The 19,166-nt window shown below is 35.8% G+C and overlaps 1 protein-coding gene across 2 annotated transcripts in view; it reads left to right on the forward strand.

The window, feature by feature from the left end:
- Positions 1-1,811: 1,811 nt before the first annotated feature.
- Positions 1,812-19,166, forward strand: part of PHLDA1 (pleckstrin homology like domain family A member 1) — a 38,438-nt gene continuing 21,083 nt past the window's right edge. The window contains exons 1-2 of one of the 2 annotated variants that reach the window (XM_053716772.1): positions 1,812-1,940; positions 9,338-9,897. In XM_053716772.1, coding sequence (XP_053572747.1) covers positions 9,434-9,877 — 444 coding nt within the window. In that variant the 5' untranslated portion in view covers positions 1,812-1,940; positions 9,338-9,433 and the 3' untranslated portion in view covers positions 9,878-9,897. Of the gene's footprint in view, positions 1,941-9,256; positions 9,898-19,166 lie in introns of those variants that run through there. The other variant, XM_053716771.1, reaches the window with a different exon arrangement.

Genomic DNA, 19,166 nt, shown 5'->3' on the forward strand with positions numbered 1-19,166 from the left:
TATATATATATATATATACAGGTGGCCCTCGTTTTACAACGGTTCAATTTACACCGTTTCAGAATAACAACCTTTTTTTCCAGTCATGTGACTGCTATTGAAAAGCATTGAGCAGCAGTGCATTTATTAAAATAGCAGGTAGGTGGAGCTGTCCGCTTGTGTTGCAGCAAAGCCAAGCAAGCTGAAATTAATCATTTTAACCAGACCTGAGCTATCGAGCAGATTTCAAAGGAACAAGATCTTCCTGTCTATAACTCAGTCCAGATTGGAATGCATAGAAAGAACTGTTTGCAGAAAAATGCAAGTGAAGTCTGTGTTGTGTGATTATTTTATTAGGTTTATAATTCTGTTTAGCAAATGTTTTTGTTCATTTAACTTAATTTAATTATATATTTTGTGTTTTGTGATTATGTTATTAGGTTTATAATCCTTTCTAGCATTTAAAGTCTTCATTTCAAAGCTTTAAAAATAATGTATTAGGTGTTACTTATGACAATTTTGAGAGGGGCCTGGAACCTAACTCCCTCACTTCCCATTGACTTACATTATAAACTGGGTTTCAATTTACAACGGTTTCGATTTACAACCATTCCTTCTGGAACCTAACCCCGGCGTAAACTGAGGGCTACCTGTATATATAAAATTATATAGGTATAAATATATACAGATATATATAGGAATATCTATTAGAAATACTTAGAACATGTTCTGCTATGTGCAGAACATTGGAATGTGAAATATTTACAATAAATACACAGTATAACATTTTATTAAAAATGTATTTAGCGTGTGTACATATGTATTTATGTGTATATAAACAAACCCAACGTGCGCAAACAGCTGTGATAAACCCCTTATCGCTCGCGCCACTCGTAATCTAGCCCTTAATAGTTTTTTAACCCAAGCAACTACTCCAACCAATAGACAAAACATGGAGGATGCAATTTCTACAAGGTTTTTGGTAAGTGTATAATTTACTTTTGCAAAAGTAGGCATATTAAAAGATAAAACATTTTAGTTTATGCTAGGTAGAATGGATGTAATACTTTAAGGTAGAACAGATGTGATACTTTAAGGTGGAATGGATGTGATACTTTAATGTAGAACAGATGTGATACTTTAAGGTGGAATGGATGTGATACTTTAATGTAGAATAGATGTGATACTTTAAGGTGGAATGGATGTGATACTTTTATGTAGAATAGATGTGATACTTTAAGGTGGAATGGATGTGATACTTTAATGTAGAATAGATGTGATACTTTAATGTAGAATAGATGTGATACTTTAAGGGTTTACAGAGGGAAGGTTAAATGAAATGTAGAAGTAAACTAATAAACCAGTAATGTTCTGTGATACTCAACAGGACTCACACTAATTACGGTGTAAAACTAAAATAAGACACAGGGTAAACCGGAAGAGTTAGCTACTCAGGTAATAAATAAAGGAATGTTTATATAAAGCAAAGAACTTTGTCTACAGGTTTACATTTCTTGGGGTGGAATTTATTACGTGGTTTGGTTCTTCACTAAAAAGCCTATTGAGCCATTTCCCTTTTGGAGTAAAATTCAGACATATTTCATATATTTCATCCCACATTGGAAAAAGAAATGAAAGCAGTTATGATGAATGTTTTTTTATTTAGCACTATGACTGCAGCTCTCTTCCGGACTTGTGGATGAACAGACCACTTCTTACAAAATGTATTTCCAAGCTATATATTTATTGCTTTCTGCTCTGTGCCGTCATTGGGAGGGGATTGGTACTAAAGGAAAAAGGGGAAGATACTCTAGTAGGCAGCAGAGGACTGCAGCTGTTCCAGTCACACAGGGCATAAAATGGCACTCTACAGGATAACACTGTCTCATTGTTACTGGGATCACTAGCTGATATTAATTTATTTATATTCTCAAATATCAAATGAGTGAACGTTTTACCAAGTAAGTAATGTGTAATATGATTTCTATTTGTTGCAGTATCTCATCTAGAATTTAGTATTAAACAAGTATAGAGAACAGAGAAAGTAGCATATGTATATTGCTGGTCAGCCTTTTAATAACACATGGAATGAATTTATGAGATGAAAATGTACTCATGTAATGTATAAACAAAAATCACCATAGATTTTACTCTTGATAATTATGTAGGAAAATTGTTGATCATTTTAACTGAATTGTGATTTAGCCAGAAATTAGTTTTTTTTAAATGAATCCCTAGATTTGTATGATAGAGTTAAGCATGTTTCTCTAAGAATACAATAAAATAGTATTTTAAAATAGTATGTGAGACAGCTAAGGACATTTTTAATAACTTAAAAGCATTCTATATTGCAGACTTATTTTTTTGTAGGAGACAGATGTAATTTGAAATGCAATTAAACAGTTTGCACTTGTGTTTGTAAATAAACAACACAGTGCAATTCTATTATCACAAGGATATAGCATTTTATTGACATAGTTGTTCTATAATATGTACCTTGGCTGCTAGATGGGATTGCTACAGCACTATTTGGCAGCCATGGCTTTAAGGATAATATCTTCCTTTACGTGTGTGTGTTAGGATCTTACTTTGGCTCTAAGTCACTTAGTATGGCAATAAAACATAATTTATGTAAGAACTTACCTGATAAATTCATTTCTTTCATATTAGCAAGAGTCCATGAGCTAGTGACGTATGGGATATACATTCCTACCAGGAGGGGCAAAGTTTCCCAAACCTTAAAATGCCTATAAATACACCCCTCACCACACCCACAATTCAGTTTAACGAATAGCCAAGAAGTGGGGTGATAAGAAAAAAGTGCGAAAGCATATAAAATAAGGAATTGGAATAATTGTGCTTTATACAAAAAATCATAACCACCACAAAAAAGGGCGGGCCTCATGGACTCTTGCTAATATGAAAGAAATGAATTTATCAGGTAAGTTCTTACATAAATTATGTTTTCTTTCATGTAATTAGCAAGAGTCCATGAGCTAGTGACGTATGGGATAATGACTACCCAAGATGTGGATCTTTCCACACAAGAGTCACTAGAGAGGGAGGGATAAAATAAAGACAGCCAATTCCTGCTGAAAATAATCCACACCCAAAATAAAGTTTAATGAAAAACATAAGCAGAAGATTCAAACTGAAACCGCTGCCTGAAGTACTTTTCTACCAAAAACTGCTTCAGAAGAAGAAAATACAACAAAATGGTAGAATTTGGTAAAAGTATGCAAAGAGAACCAAGTTGCCACTTTGCAAATCTGATCAACCGAAGCTTCATTCCTAAACGCCCAGGAAGTAGAAACTGACCTAGTAGAATGAGCTGTAATCCTATGAGGCGGAGTCTTACCCGACTCAAAATAGGCAAGATGAAATAAAGATTTCAACCAAGATGCCAAAGAAATGGCAGAAGTTTTCTGGCCTTTCTAAAACCGGAAAAGATAACAAATAAACCAGAAGTCTTTCGGAAAGACTTAATAGCTTCAACATAATATTTCAAAGCTCTAATAACATCCAAAGAATGCAACGATTTCTCCTTAGAATTCTTAGGATTAGGACATAATGAAGGAACCACAATGTCTCTACTAATGTTGTTGGAATTCACAACTTAGGTAAAAATTCAAAAGAAGTTCGCAACACCGCCTTATCCTGATGAAAAATCAGAAAAGGAGACTCACAAGAAAGAGCAGATAATTCAGAAACTCTTCTGGCAGAAGAGATGGCCAAAAGGAACAAAACTTTCCAAGAAAGTAATTTAATATCCAATGAATGCATAGGTTCAAATGGAGGAGCTTGAAGAGCCCCCAGAACCAAATTCAAACTCCAAGGAGGAGAAATTGACTTAATGACAGGCTTTATACGAACCAAAGCTTGTACAAAACAATGAATATCAGGAAGAATAGCAATCTTTCTGTTGAAAAAGAACAGAAAGAGCAGAGATTTGACCTTTCAAGGAACTTGCGGACAAACCCTTATCTAAACCATCCTGAAGAAATTGTAATATTCTCGGTATTCTAAAAGAATGCCAAGAAAAATGATGAGAAAGACACCAAGAAATATAAGTCTTCCAGACTCTATAATATATCTCTCTGGATACAGATTTACGAGCCTGTAACATAGTATTAATCACAGAGTCAGAGAAACCTCTTTGACCAAGAATCAAGCGTTCAATCTCCATACCTTTAAATTTAAGGATTTCAGATCCTGATGGAAAAAAGGACCTTGAGACAAAAGGTCTGGTCTTAACGGAAGAGTCCACGGTTGGCAAGAGGCCATCCGGACAAGATCCTCATACCAAAACCTGTGAGGCCATGCCGGAGCTACCAGCAGAACAAACGAGCATTCCTTCAGAATCTTGGAGATTACTCTTGGAAGAAGAACTAGAGGCGGAAAGATATAGGCAGGATGATACTTCCAAGGAAGTGAAAATGCATCCACTGCCTCCGCCTGAGGATCCCGGGATCTGGACAGATACCTGGGAAGTTTCTTGTTTAGATGAGAAGCCATCAGATCTATTTCTGGAAGTTCCCACATTTGAACAATCTGAAGAAATACCTCTGGGTGAAGAGACCATTCGCCCGGATGCAACGTTTGGCGACTGAGATAATCCGCTTTCCAATTGTCCATACCTGGGATATAAACCGCAGAGATTAGACAGGAGCTGGATTCCGCCCAAACCAAAATTCGAGATACTTCTTTCATAGCCAGAGGACTGTGAGTCCCTCCTTGATGATTGATGTATGCCACAGATGTGACATTGTCTTATCTGAAAACAAATGAACAACTCTCTCTTCGGAAGAGGCCAAGACTGAAGAGCTCTGAAAATTGCACGGAGTTCCAAAATATTGATCGGAAATCTCACCTCCTGAGATTCCCAAACCCCTTGTGCCGTCAGATACCCCCACACAGCTCCCCAACCTGTAAAACTAGCATCTGTTGAGATTATAGTCCAGGTCGGAAGAACAAAGAAGCCCCCTGAACTAAACGATGGTGATCTGTCCACCATGTCAGAGAGTGTCATAAAATCGGTTTAAAGATATTAATTGAGATATCTTTGAGTAATCCCTGCACCATTGGTTCAGCATACAGAGCTGAAGAGGTCGCATGTGAAAACGAGCAAAGGAGATCGCATCTGATGCGGCAGTCCTAAGACCCAACATTTCCATGCATAAGGCTACCAAAGGGAATGATTGTGACTGAAGGTTTTGACAAGCTGATATCAATGTTAAACTTCTCTTGACTGACAAGGACAGAGTCATAGACACTGAATTTATCTAGAAACCTAAAAAGGTTACCCTTGTCTGAGGAATCAATGAACTGATTGGTAAATTGATCCTCCAACCATGAACTTGAAGAAACAACACAAGTCGATTCGTATGAGATTCTACGAAAATGAGAAGACTGAGCAAGTACCAAGATATCGTCCAAATAAGGAAATACCAAAACCCTATTCTCTGAATACAGAAAGAAGGGCACCGAGAACCTTTGAAAAAAATTCTTGGAACTGAGGCTAGGCCAAACGGTAGAGCCACAAAACTGGTAATGCTTGTCTAAAAAGAGAATCTCAGACACTAAAAGTAATCTGGATGAATCGGAATATGCAGATACACATCCTGTAAATCTATTGTAGACATATAATGCCCTTGCTAAACAAAAGGCAGGATAGTCCTACAGTAACCATCTTGAATGTTGGTATCCTAACATAACGATTCAATAATGATAGATCCAGAACTGGTCTGAAGGAATTGACCTTCTTTGGTACAATGAAGAGATAAAATAAAACCCCAGCCCCTGTTCCAGAACTGGAACTGGCATAAATACTCCAGCCAACTCTAGATCTGAAACACATTTCAGAAATGCTGAGCCTTGCTGTGTTAACTGGGACACGGGAAAGAAAAGAATCTCTTAGCAGGAGGCCTTAACTTGAAGCCAATTCTGTACCTTTCTGAAACAATGTTTCTGAAACCAGAGATTAAGAACGGAATTGATCCAAATTTCTTTGAAGAAAACGTAATCTGCCCCATACCAGCTGAGCTGGAATAAGGGCCGCACCTTCATAGGTACTTAGGAGCTGGCTATAGGTTTCTATAAAGCTCGGATATATTCCAAACTGGAAATAGTTTCCAAACTGAAACCGCTCCTGAGGATGAAGGATCAGGCTTTTGTTCCTTGTTGTGAGGAAAGGAACGAAATGATTATTTACCCTGGAAAGAAAGGGAAAGCAAAGTTGACTTAGAAGACATGTCAGTATTCCAAGTTTAATCCATAAAGCTTTTCTAGCTAAAATAGCTAGAGACATATACCTGACATCAACTCTAATGATATCAAAAGATGGTATCACCAATAAAATTATTAGCATGTTATAGAATAATAATAATGCTATAAAATTATGATCTGTTACTTGTTGCGCTAAAGCTTCTAACCAAAAAGTTGAAGCTGCAGCAACATCCGCTAAAAATATAGCAGGTCTAAGAAGATTACCTGAACATAAGTAAGCTTTTCTTAGAAAGGATTCAATTTTCCTATCTAAAGGATCCTTAAATGAAGTACTATCTGCCATAGGAATAGTAGTACATTAGCAGGAGTAGAGACAGCCCCATAACCTTAGGGATTTTTGTCCCAAAAAACTCTAATCTGTCAGATGGCACAGGATATAATTTGCTTAAACGTCTAGAAGGAGTAAATAAATTACCCAAATTATTCCATTCCCTGGAAATTACTTCAGAAATAGCATCAGGGAGATAAAACACTTCTGGAATAACTACCTTATTTAAACGTTTACATTTAGTATCAAGAGGACCAGAATCCTCTATTTCTAATGCAAATAACACTTCTTTAAGTAAAGAACGAATAAATTCCATCTTGGACAAATACAAAGATTTATCAGCATCAAAATGATGATGTTCATTTTAAAAATTCATCTGAAAAAAAGAGAAGTTTTAAAAGACTTTTATGTATACTAGAAGGAGAAATAACAGACATAGCCTTCTTAATGGATTTAAAATAAATAAAATCTCTTATGTTATCAGGAACACTCTGAAAATTAGATGTTGACGGAACAGCAACAGGTAATGTAACAGTACTAAAGGAAATTTTATCTGCATTAATAAGTTTGACATGACATGCAATACAAATAACAGCTGGAGAAACAGATACCAAAAGTTTATAGCAGACTTAGCTTGGTAGCTCCAGCACTGTGCAGTGATTTTCCTGTAGTAACTTCTGACTCAGTTGCAACGTGGAACATCTTGCAATATGTAAAAGAAAAAAACAACATATAAAGCAAAATTGATCAAATTCCTTAAATGACAGTTTCAGGAATGGGAAAAAAATGCCAGTGAACAAGCTTCTAGCAACCAGAAGCAATAAATAATGAGACTTAAATAATGTGGAGACAAAAATGACGCCCAAATTTTTTAGCGCCAAAAAAGACGCCCACATTATTTGGCGCCTAAATGCTTTTGGCGCCAAAAATGACGCCACATCCGGAACGCCGACATTTTTGGCGCAAAATAACGTCAAAGAATGACGCAACTTCCGGCGACACGTATGACGCCGGAAACGGAAATAGAATTTTTGCGCCAAAAAAGTCCGCGCCAAAAATGACGCAATAAAATGAAGCATTTTCAGCCCCCGCGAGCCTAACAGCCCACAGGGAAAAAGTCAAATTTTAAGGTAAAATATGTTAAATTAAAATGCATTATCCCAAATATGAAACTGACTGTCTGAAAAATAAGGAAAGTTGAACATTCTGAGTCAAGGCAAATAAATGTTTGAATACATATATTTAGAACTTTATAAACAAAGTGCCCAACCATAGCTTGGAGTGTCACAGAAAATAAGACTTACTTACCCCAGGACACTCATCTACATATAGCAGATAGCCAAACCAGTACTGAAACGAGAATCAGCAGAGGTAATGGTATATATAAGAGTATATCGTCGATCTGAAAAGGGAGGTAAGAGATGAATCTCTACGACCGATAACAGAGAACCTTATGAAATAGACCCCGTAGAAGGAGATCACTGCATTCAAATAGGCAATACTCTCCTCACATCCCTCTGACATTCACTGCACGCTGAGAGGAAAACCGGGCTCCAACTTGCTGCGGAGCGCATATCAACGTAGAATCTAGCACAAACTTACTTCACCACCTCCATCGGAGGCAAAGTTTGTAAAACTGAATTGTGGGTGTGGTGAGGGGTGTATTTATAGGCATTTTAAGGTTTGGGAAACTTTGCCCCTCCTGGTAGGAATGTATATCCCATACGTCACTAGCTCATGGACTCTTGCTAATTACATGAAAGAAATCCCTATTTGCACATCATGATATGCAATAAAGAAAAAAATGTCTGAGTCCCACAGGGTGTTCAGGGGTTGTGAAAATTCACACGGGACTATAAATAGGACTAATAAAATGAGACCAGTGTTGACAAGTAGCTGTAGCAACCTATTTATTGGAGAATTTCCCATAAAGGAAACAATAGTCATTATGAATCTACTAACATGTACATGACACATGATGGTACATTAAGCCTAATATCATACAGTTTTTACAGTGATTCTGCTGTGAAAATAAGTTCTTGCACCCTTACACATCATTAACTATGAACATTACTATAGAAAAAAACTTTTAATGCATTAACATTATTGATACCTAATCTCTAAAACTGGATCACTATCCATCCACATATTCATTAGTGTTTGCTACACTAGTGATACATTTTTTAAACAAACAAAAACATATTTTATACATACAATGTGAGTTTTGTAAACTATATTATTTCCAAGTCTTATAACATACGATTTATATTTAATTGTGATATCACAAATCTCATCTATCCTTCCAGCATCTTTGTAATTTCCCTGTTTCATTGCAAAATCAAATAGCCCTTTTACTGACAATGCATTTAATTCATATAATTGTGTCCCATTTAAAGATGCATTCATAGAAAATCAGAAGTCGTACAATTGTATGTGGGTTAGACAGCTGTGCAGATGGAAGGCTGCACATTTTATTATTGTGTTTATATTTCAAGCAGGACACCAGGGCTATTTTAGGATCTGAAGCAGATCAGCTATAGTTTTACCTCTGTAGTTCTGCTCACTTCAGCACTAGAGGTCTAGCAAAGATTAATTGGTCTCCAAGGCTTGCGAGCGAGGTATGTAGCCAGCAGGTGGCGCTCACGCCTAAAACTCTAGGTCACGCCATTTTACTAGGAAAGCACCAGGCAAATTTATATCGAGTCAGGGACAAGCAGCACACTGCAGCTGCCGTCACATTCAGGAGCGCTGTGATTGCTGGCACATTGCACTGTCACTGTCTCACTGTTAATGATTCCCTTTCAGATCCTGCTCTCGCATTGGATTCTTCTATTGAAGTCATCCTGTACTCTTCTTGGCAAGACAAGCTTTAACTGGTTGCTATTTTGCCCAACAAGCAGCATGTTGGAGAGCAGCTGCAAGGTAGTAAAAGAAGGACTCCTGGAGAAAAGGAGCGATGGTCTGCTCCAGCTGTGGAAGAAGAAGAGATGCATACTCACTGAGGAAGGGCTGCTTCTCATCCCACCTAAACAGCTGGAACAGCAGCCTCCTTCCCCAACAGAGCCTGCCAGGATCAAGGAGCTGCACTTCTCCAATATGAAGACGGTGGATTGTGTAGAGAGGAAAGGCAAATATGTTTATTTTACAGTGGTCATGACAGAGGGAAGAGAGATTGATTTTCGATGCCCACAGGACGAGGGCTGGAATGCAGAGATCACGCTGCAAATGGTGCAATATAAAAACAGACAGGCTATTCTAGCTGTAAAATCTACTAGGCAGAAGCAGCAGCATTTGGTCCAGCAGCACGGGCATCGCATTAGGAGCACATCCTCTAACTCTGCATAGCCTCATCCGGCTGATTCCAGGTATGCTGCAAGCAGAGGTGGATATGGAACTAGAACAGCTATCAAATATTCCTGCCACAGTGCTCCTTTATTATCAAAATGAGGTGACACTCTAAAGGGGACATGTAACTTACTAGATTAAGGACCTGTGACTTACTATATAAAGGACCTGTAACCTACTACATATAGGACCTGTAACTTACTACATATAGGACGGTTAACTTACTACATATAGGACCTGTAACTGTAACACTACATATAGGACCTGTAACTTACTACATATAGGACCTGTAACTTTCTACATATAGGACCTGTAATACTACATATAGGACATGTAACTTACTAGATTAAGGACCTGTGACTTACTATATAAAGGACCTGTAACCTACTACTTATAGGACCTGTAACTTACTACATATAGGACGGTTAACTTACTACATATAAGACCTGTGACTGTAACACTACATATAGGACCTGTAACTTACTACATATAGGACCTGTAACTTTCTACATATAGGACCTGTAATACTACATATAGGACATGTAACTTACTACATATATGACCTGTAACTTACTACATATAGGACCTGTAACCTACTACATATAGGACCTGTAACTTTCTACATATAGGACCTGTAACACTACATATAGGACATGTAACTTACTACATATATGACCTGTAACTTCCTACATATATGACCTGTAACTTACTACATATATGACCTGTAACTTCCTACATATATGACCTGTAACTTACTACATATATGACCTGTAACCTACTACATATAGGACCTGTAACTCTACATATAGGACCTGCAACTTACTACATATAGGACCTATAACTTACTACATATAGGACCTGCAACTTACTACATATAGGACCTTCAACTTACTAAATATAGGACATGTAACTTACTACATATAGGACCTGTAACCTACTACATAAAAATAAAAGAAAACAAAATATTTAACATTTTGCTTTTAAACAGAAATTCAGAAAGTAGCTTCAACAAAAAAAGGCATTTAATGCAGCAACTTCTGTTAGTTTTAAAAAAACATTTTGACTGTTTTCTTATGAATCCTTCTAATTCTTTGTCACACAAGTGACAGATACAGTCCCTGTTTTTGAGGTCAGTGGAAATTACTAGTGAAGGGACCTGTGTTAGGTGGTAATAAGGACACACTGGATGGAATGTAACAGATAACAACATAGGTTAGGGTGTAATATTTACTATCACACATTTATATTCACATTAATATGAATGATACTTATTGTTGCATTAGGAAGGGTTTTAGGGACTGGTATAAAATGCTGAATATGAATATTGAACTCATTAGATTTTAACATCTTATTTTTGTGCATTTGATGCTTAACAGAAGTATAAAAGAAAAATGAGGGATGTTGCATAAATGGCAAATTACATCAGAAGCATCACTAAGCAAAAAAGGCTGAGAAGCACATAGTTATTGTGTGCAAACACCCCGGTTAGTAAATATGTAACCATAATATATAACTTCCCCCCACAAATAAACTAAACTGAATTGTCTCTTCAGCCTAGTTATTTTGTTTGTTGAACAGATTCACTAAATAATGGAGCGATGAGTGAGTTTTAGTGAATATGCTGCAAAGAATGACAAATTTGAGAGATTGTAGAGGCTTTTCCTTTTTTTAAATTGAAATTAGTAGACAGAGTTTCTCTAGTAGAAGCAGTTAATACCTATTGCAGCGTTGCTAAAAATACTAATGTTAATTTATAAAACAGTTCATGTAAAATAAGGTATTGTAAAATGTTTGGTACTGGTTTATAGAGCTAACAATCACATTTAAGAGAAGGGATATTGAGAGAAATACCTAACTCCCTATTTCACTTACACTCTCTATTGAGTAAAGCCACTTAAGTTACCCCTTTACCTAACCTTCGGGTTTTTGAGGTTCTGAGGCTAGGCAATAGTTGCAAAAACGACACTATACACAATTTACATCAGTTTTTCAATATGTAGATAACTTAATTAAACAAACAAACAAGCAAAAACAAACAAAAACAAACAAAAAACGTTACTGTACAAAATGTTTACACAAAGTGTAGTTTATATTTACTATTCCAATCTTCAATTTATTACATGGACTTTCTTCAAAACCCTAAAATGTAAGACTTTAACCATAGTTCCTAGTTTAGATATTATTTAAATGGATATTAAACAGTAAATACTTAAAGGGACATGAAACCCAAGTTTTTTTCTATCATGATTCAAACAGAACACGTGAATTTAAACAACTTTCCAATTTGCTTCTATTATCTAAATTGCTTCAATATCTTGGTATCCTTAGTTTAAAAGCATATCTAGGTAGGCTAATGAGCAGCAATGCATTACTAGGAGCTAGCTGCTGATTGGTGGCTGCACAAAAATGAAAATGTTTCTTTTGAATAATTACTTTATCAACCCTATGATTCACACAAACTGCTTTGCATAGTCTATTTTAATGTTTGTTTTATATCTGGAGAGATAGATAAGGGGGAAAATGTAAAGGGATAGTAAACATAAAAAATGTTATTGTTTAAAAAGATAGATAATCCCTTTTTTTACCATTCCCCAGTTTTGCATAACCAACACTGTTATAGAAATATACTTTTTACCTCTGTGATTACCTTGTATATAAGCTTCAGCTGACTGCCCCCTTATCTCAGATCTTTGGAAAGACTTGCATTTCAGGCAATTAAGTGCTGACTCTTAAATAACGTCACGTGCATGAGCACAGTGTTATCTATATGAAACACATGAACTAATGCCCTCTAGCTGATGATAAAAGTAAATTAGAAAGTTGTTTAAAATGACATGCCCTATATGCTTGATGAAAGTTTAATTTGGTCTTTACTATCCCTTTAAGTTTAAACACAACTGTGCCCATTTTTTAATAGAAATGAAGTGTAATTACAGGAAAAGGTGACAAAATAAATAATAAAAGTAAATTGCGTTTTTAACTACACATAATTAAACATTTTATTTACTGTTTAATATTCCTTTAATGTTTTTTATAAGCTTATCTGAAATGTGCTAAGTATGCAAGATAAATAAATCATTAGATATTTATTGATGCATAAAGTAAAACTTATAAATATGCCATGACATAAATATTCTGAAGATATGTTAAATACTCAAATACCAGAGGAACAGCCCTTGAGGAAATGATCAGGAAATAATCTAGATATAGACCAATCTCAGGGCAAGGAATTATCTGTATATTTAGCAGAAGGTCGTAATTTATAATTATCATCATTTTTTTTATTATTGTGATATTACAGTGAAAAAAAAGCATGATCTAACTCATTAGATTATAGCATTGCTGCACTACTTACCATAAAACTATATGTGGTTAACCCCTGTAAATGTTTTAAATACAAAGATAAAGCCTGCTTGGGAGACACATGCATTGCAGCTACTGAATTTATCACAGCTGCTGATTGGCTGGGTCATGTGATTGCTTATGTTGATTGGCTCACCGGATGATTTTTTCTGCTCAGGACAGCCAGTTATCTATGTGGGTCTTTATATAAGTCTTTGTCTCCTTTACATAGAGTTCCAGGGGGAATCGTACAAAAATAATATGCTGTAATGATTTAGAGCAGGGCTCGACAAACCCAGGAGCTAGGGAGCCACTGGCTCCTAGAATTTTACCTCTGGCTCCTAACTTTTTGGGTTATTCTCCATATTTCTAAATAGAAATACCACTGTCTGGCTCCTAGAAGCTTGTCTGGCTCCTACATATTCTTACTGGCTCCTAAATTTTAAACAGATATGTTGACCCCTGATTTAGAGTATGTCATTTTTGTAGTACGATGCCCTTAAAAAAAAAAAATACAAAAATTATCATTATAGTATTATTATACTGGTGGTTGCAGTTTGTAGTCCTTGAGTGACACTTTGTGTCTTTCTCTTTGATGTGACAAGCGAGGTGCCTTACACGATGTCTGGATATTAAAGTCATCTAGTTGTGCAAGACTGTAAGAGGAGCTTTGCAGTACATACATCTCTTTCCCTTACAATGTTCAGTGGCTCTCTTTGCTAAAGGTCCAGTATAGTGATAAAATAACATGCTCTAATTTGTTAGATCATATAATTTTATCACTAGCAATGCTGCAAATCTATATGTTTAACCCCATCAAATGAGTTAAGCGCATGGTTAAACTAACGCTCGGAACCTACAGAGCATTGCAGGTCCAGAGCGGAAATTGCCAATGATCCAGTCAGCAGCGTTTGTATTTGCAAAGGTTAAACACATAGGGCTCAATCACAATCCTGTAGATACGTTTATCAAAGGCTTTATTTACAGAAATCGCCTTAGAATTTAATAATGATTTTCTGTTGAAAACCTTTAGATACATTTTTTTCTGAAGAATTGCCATCATCCCCATAGAGTTGCAGCGTCTCTAGTGATTAAATGACATGCTCTAATAAATGAGAACATATAATGTTATCACTATGATGGCAACTAACATATGAAACAAGTGGATTACATGGTGCTTCTCTGAGCTTACATTTCGGATTTTGAGGCTTCTGTACTCACATGACAATGTCCAGCTGGGCCGGCCTTGAAAAGCACATCTGGGATGTCATCGACAGAGAGAATAAGATGACATTTGATTAGTGTAAAATGACCTAGATAATACGCTTCACATATATAGCTGAGAATTTATGGATACTGGCTCATTAAACAATTATTGGATAAGACAAGGAATATCTTAATTGCTCAGACCCCTGACCTAGAAAAATAATATAAAGGGACATTAAACTCAAAAGTTAATTCCCCATAAAGGGCTAGATTAAAGTGGAACACTAATTTATCGCGCGCCCGTAAATGAGCAGATTCGCCCGTTTACGGGTGCACAATAAATAACCAGCCCTTACAAGTGTCTGGTTATTGTTCTGGCAAGCTCGCGGTAGCAATTAGCGCTCTAAAAATTAACCAGAGATCTGTGCCCCAATTATCCCCAAAATAAAGTGTGTAGTGCATTTTCTAAAATAAAAAAAGCTGTTTTTAGGGGTTAAAGTTGGCGAGTGTTAGAAAAAAAAACGGCACTTAAAAGTGCCTTTACATTGCGGTCTATAGGGAACTGTGTGTTCTTTGTAAATATATATGTATATGCTTAAATACATATATATTTATGTGTTAATATGTGTATATACACATATAAACACATACATATATATGTATATATTCATATACATATATTTCAATTTGCTGCCCATCGCTGCGCGACTTACCCCTACACTGCACTAGGTTCTCACGGCATGAGAACGAGGCTCACATTGGAGCCTATGGAAGCTTGCTCTTGTGAGCACAAAGCTTCCGTGCAATGTGAATGCGCACCTAACTTGTAATACCAGCGCACATTGCGTGCACTGGTATTACTAAGTGGAGCGCAAATATCGCCCTCGCAAAAGCGATATTTTGCGCTCCACTTGTAATCTAGCCCAAAATGTTTAATTATGCATAGTGAAAATAATGTTGCAATATACTTTAGTTATTTAATTGGGTTCACTTTCTGCATTTAAAAGGAATTCTAAGGGTCAGATTTATTATTGTCTGGAGAGACATGGTTCACAAGTAGCGAACCTCTCTGCCCAGGGTCACAAATTGTTACATAGCCCCCTGCTATCACACCACCAAGAGCAGAGCTTGACAATCCAAGGATGATTCTCATCTGCCACCTCAGAGAGGGTTTAGGAAGCAGCTAAAGTTACAGTTTAAACCACTGCTTCATAAATATCATACATATAAGCATAATAAACATCATACATATAAGCATCATAAACATTATACATATAAGCATCATAAACATCATACATATAAGCATCATAAACATCATACATATAAGCATCATAAATATTATACATATAAGCATCATAAACATTATACTACATATTAGCATCATAAACATCATACATATAAGCATCATAAACATCATACATATAAGCATCATAAACATCATACATATAAGCATAATAAACATCATACATATAAGCATCATAAACATCATACATATAAGCATCATAAACATTATACATATAAGCATCATAAACATCATACATATAAGCATCATAAACATCATACATATAAACATCATAAACATCATACATATAAGCATCATAAACATTATACATATAAGCATCATAAACATCATACATATAAGCATCATAAACATCATACATATAAACATCATACATATAAGCATCATAAACATCATACATATAAGCATCATAAACATTATACATATAAGCATCATAAACATACATATAAGCATCATAAACATTATACATATAAGCATCATAAACATCATACATATAAGCATCATAAACATCATACATATAAGCATCATAAACATCATACATATAAGCATCATAAACATTATACATATAAGCATCATACATATAAGCATCATAAACATTATACATATAAACATCATACATATAAGCATCATAAACATTATACATATAAACATCATACATATAAGCATCATAAACATTATACATATAAGCATCATAAACATCATATATATAAGCATCATAAACATCATACATATAAGCATCATAAACATTATACATGTAAGCATCATAAACATTATACATATAAGCATCATAAACATCATACATATAAGCATCATAAACATCATATATATAAGCATCATAAACATTATACATATAAGCATCATAAACATTATACATATAAGCATCATAAACATCATGCATATAAGCATCATAAATATCATGCATATAAGCATCATAAACATCATACATATAAGCATCATAAACATCATACATATAAACATCATACATATAAGCATCATAAACATCATACATATAAACATCATACATATAAGCATCATAAACATCATACATATAAGCATCATAAACATCATACATATAAACATCATACATATAAGCATCATAAACATTATACATATAAGCATCATAAACATCATACATATAAACATCATACATATAAGCATCATAAACATCATACATATAAGCATCATACATATAAGCATCATAAACATCATAAATATAAGCATCATAAATATCATAAATATAAGCATCATAAACATTATACATATAAGCATCATAAACATCATAAATATAAGCACCATAAACATCATACATATAAGCACCATAAACATCATACATATAAGCATCATACATATAAGCATCATAAACATCAGCTGCATGAGTAAGGCTGCATCCGATTTATTTGAAAGAAGCATTCTAGGCTTGAGTCTGCAGACAACAATGCTATCCATTGGCATTATTTAAGTGTAAAGTGCTTAGTTTAGCAGTTGCTATCTCTATATATCAGGGTAAGTCTTTAAAAGTCTGCAGTGTGAATTTTCAACTCTAAGAATGATAAAATCTTCAATTTTCATGGCTAAATAAATTGTGAAGGTATTTAAAGTGAGAGTAAAGTCAAAATTAACATCTGAACCATGGAGGAAAAATGTTGTGTTTGAGTGTGCATGTATCTTTAGAATTCTATAGCAGCAGTGAATTTATAGCATTGCTATAAACACTGTTGAAAACACTGCTGCCAGATGTGCACACTCCTGAGCTCACCTAGGATTACTCTTTAACAACGGATACCAAGATAAATTAGCAAAATTGATAATATAAGTAAATGAAAAAGTTTTTTAAAAATGAATTCTCTATCAAATTAATTTAAGGTTAATTTTGACTTTACTTTCCCTTCATGTGAAAGATTACAAATAGATGCAAGTGATGCTTAACCACTTAACCACCAACAACGTGTGGTGTATGTCCTGCAAAAAAAATGCAGTTAACGACCAAGGACGTACCCTGTACGTCATTGGTCTTTGAAAGCGGTTGAAGTGATCCTGATTGCTTTCAGACGCTTTCATGTTATTGCAGTGATGCCTCGATATTGAGGCATCCTGCAATAACACTTTTTAGCAGTCCGATGCAGAGAGAGACACTCTGTGGCCCTCTATGCATCGGCCATCGATTGTCGTGATAGTTGGTGGGTGGGAGCTGATGCAGGGAGGTGGGTGGGCGGCCATTGATGAAGGAGGGGGTTGGGTTTGCGTGCGGGTGCGTGTACGGGGGTGGGTGCGCGCGCAGGCGGGTGGGAACCCTACACTTTGGGACAAGTGTAAGGTGGGGCATTGTGGGAGAGAGGACTGGGGAGGGTGGAAATTTAAATATAAAATTAAAAAAAAACCCCATATTTTATTTCAAACTGGGTAATGGCAGACAGCTGCCAGTACCCAATATGGTGCACAATAAAGCAGAGGGGGGGGGGGGTTTAGAGAGCTGTTTGGGGGGGGGGGGATCAGGGAGGTTGGGGGCTAAGAGGGGATCCTACACAGCAGAATATTTAAAAACAAAAAACAAAACAAAAAAAACCTTTTATTTTAGTTCTGGCAGACCTTCTGCCAGTACTTAAGATGGCGGGGACAATTGTGGGGTAGGGGAGGGAAGAGAGCTGTTTGGGAGGGATCAGGGGGTGTGATGTGTCAGGTTAGAAACTGATCTCTACACTAAAGCTAAAATTAACCCTGCAAGCTACTTAATTAACCCCTTCACTGCTAGACATAATACACGTGTGATGCGCAACGGCATTTAGCGGCCTTCTAATTACCAAAATGCAACACCAAAGCCATATATGTCTGCTATTTCTGAACAAAGGGGATCTTTGAGAAGCTTTTACAACCATTTGTGCCATTATTGCACAAGCTGTTTGTAAATAATTTCAGTGAGAAACCTACAATTGTGAAAAATTTAACTTTTTTTTTATTTGATCGCATTTGGCGGTGAAATGGTGGCCTGAAATATACCAAAATGGGCCTAGATCAATACTTTGGGTTGTCTACTGCAGTGATTTGCAACCTTTTTTTTGCCGTGGCACACTTTTTTACATTAAAAAATCCTGTGGCACACCACCATCCCAAAATTTTACAAAATCACACATTGTAGCCTAATACAGGATATATATACAGTACATACACACTGGTTGAAAAACACTGGTCTACTACACTACACTAAAGCTAAAATTAAGCTCCCTACATGCTCCCTAATTAACCCCTTCACTGGTGGGCATAATACACGTGTGGTGCGCATTGGCATTTAGTGGCCTTCTAATTACCAAAAAGCAATGCCAAAGCCATATAAGTCTGCTATTTCTGAATAAAGAGGATCCCAGAGAAGCATTTACAACCATTTGTGCCATAATTGCACAAGCTGTTTGTAAATAATTTCAGTGAAAAACCTAAAGTTTGTGAAAA

The sequence above is a fragment of the Bombina bombina genome, chromosome 6 (assembly GCF_027579735.1).
Source record: "Bombina bombina isolate aBomBom1 chromosome 6, aBomBom1.pri, whole genome shotgun sequence".
Lineage (NCBI taxonomy): Eukaryota > Metazoa > Chordata > Amphibia > Anura > Bombinatoridae > Bombina > Bombina bombina.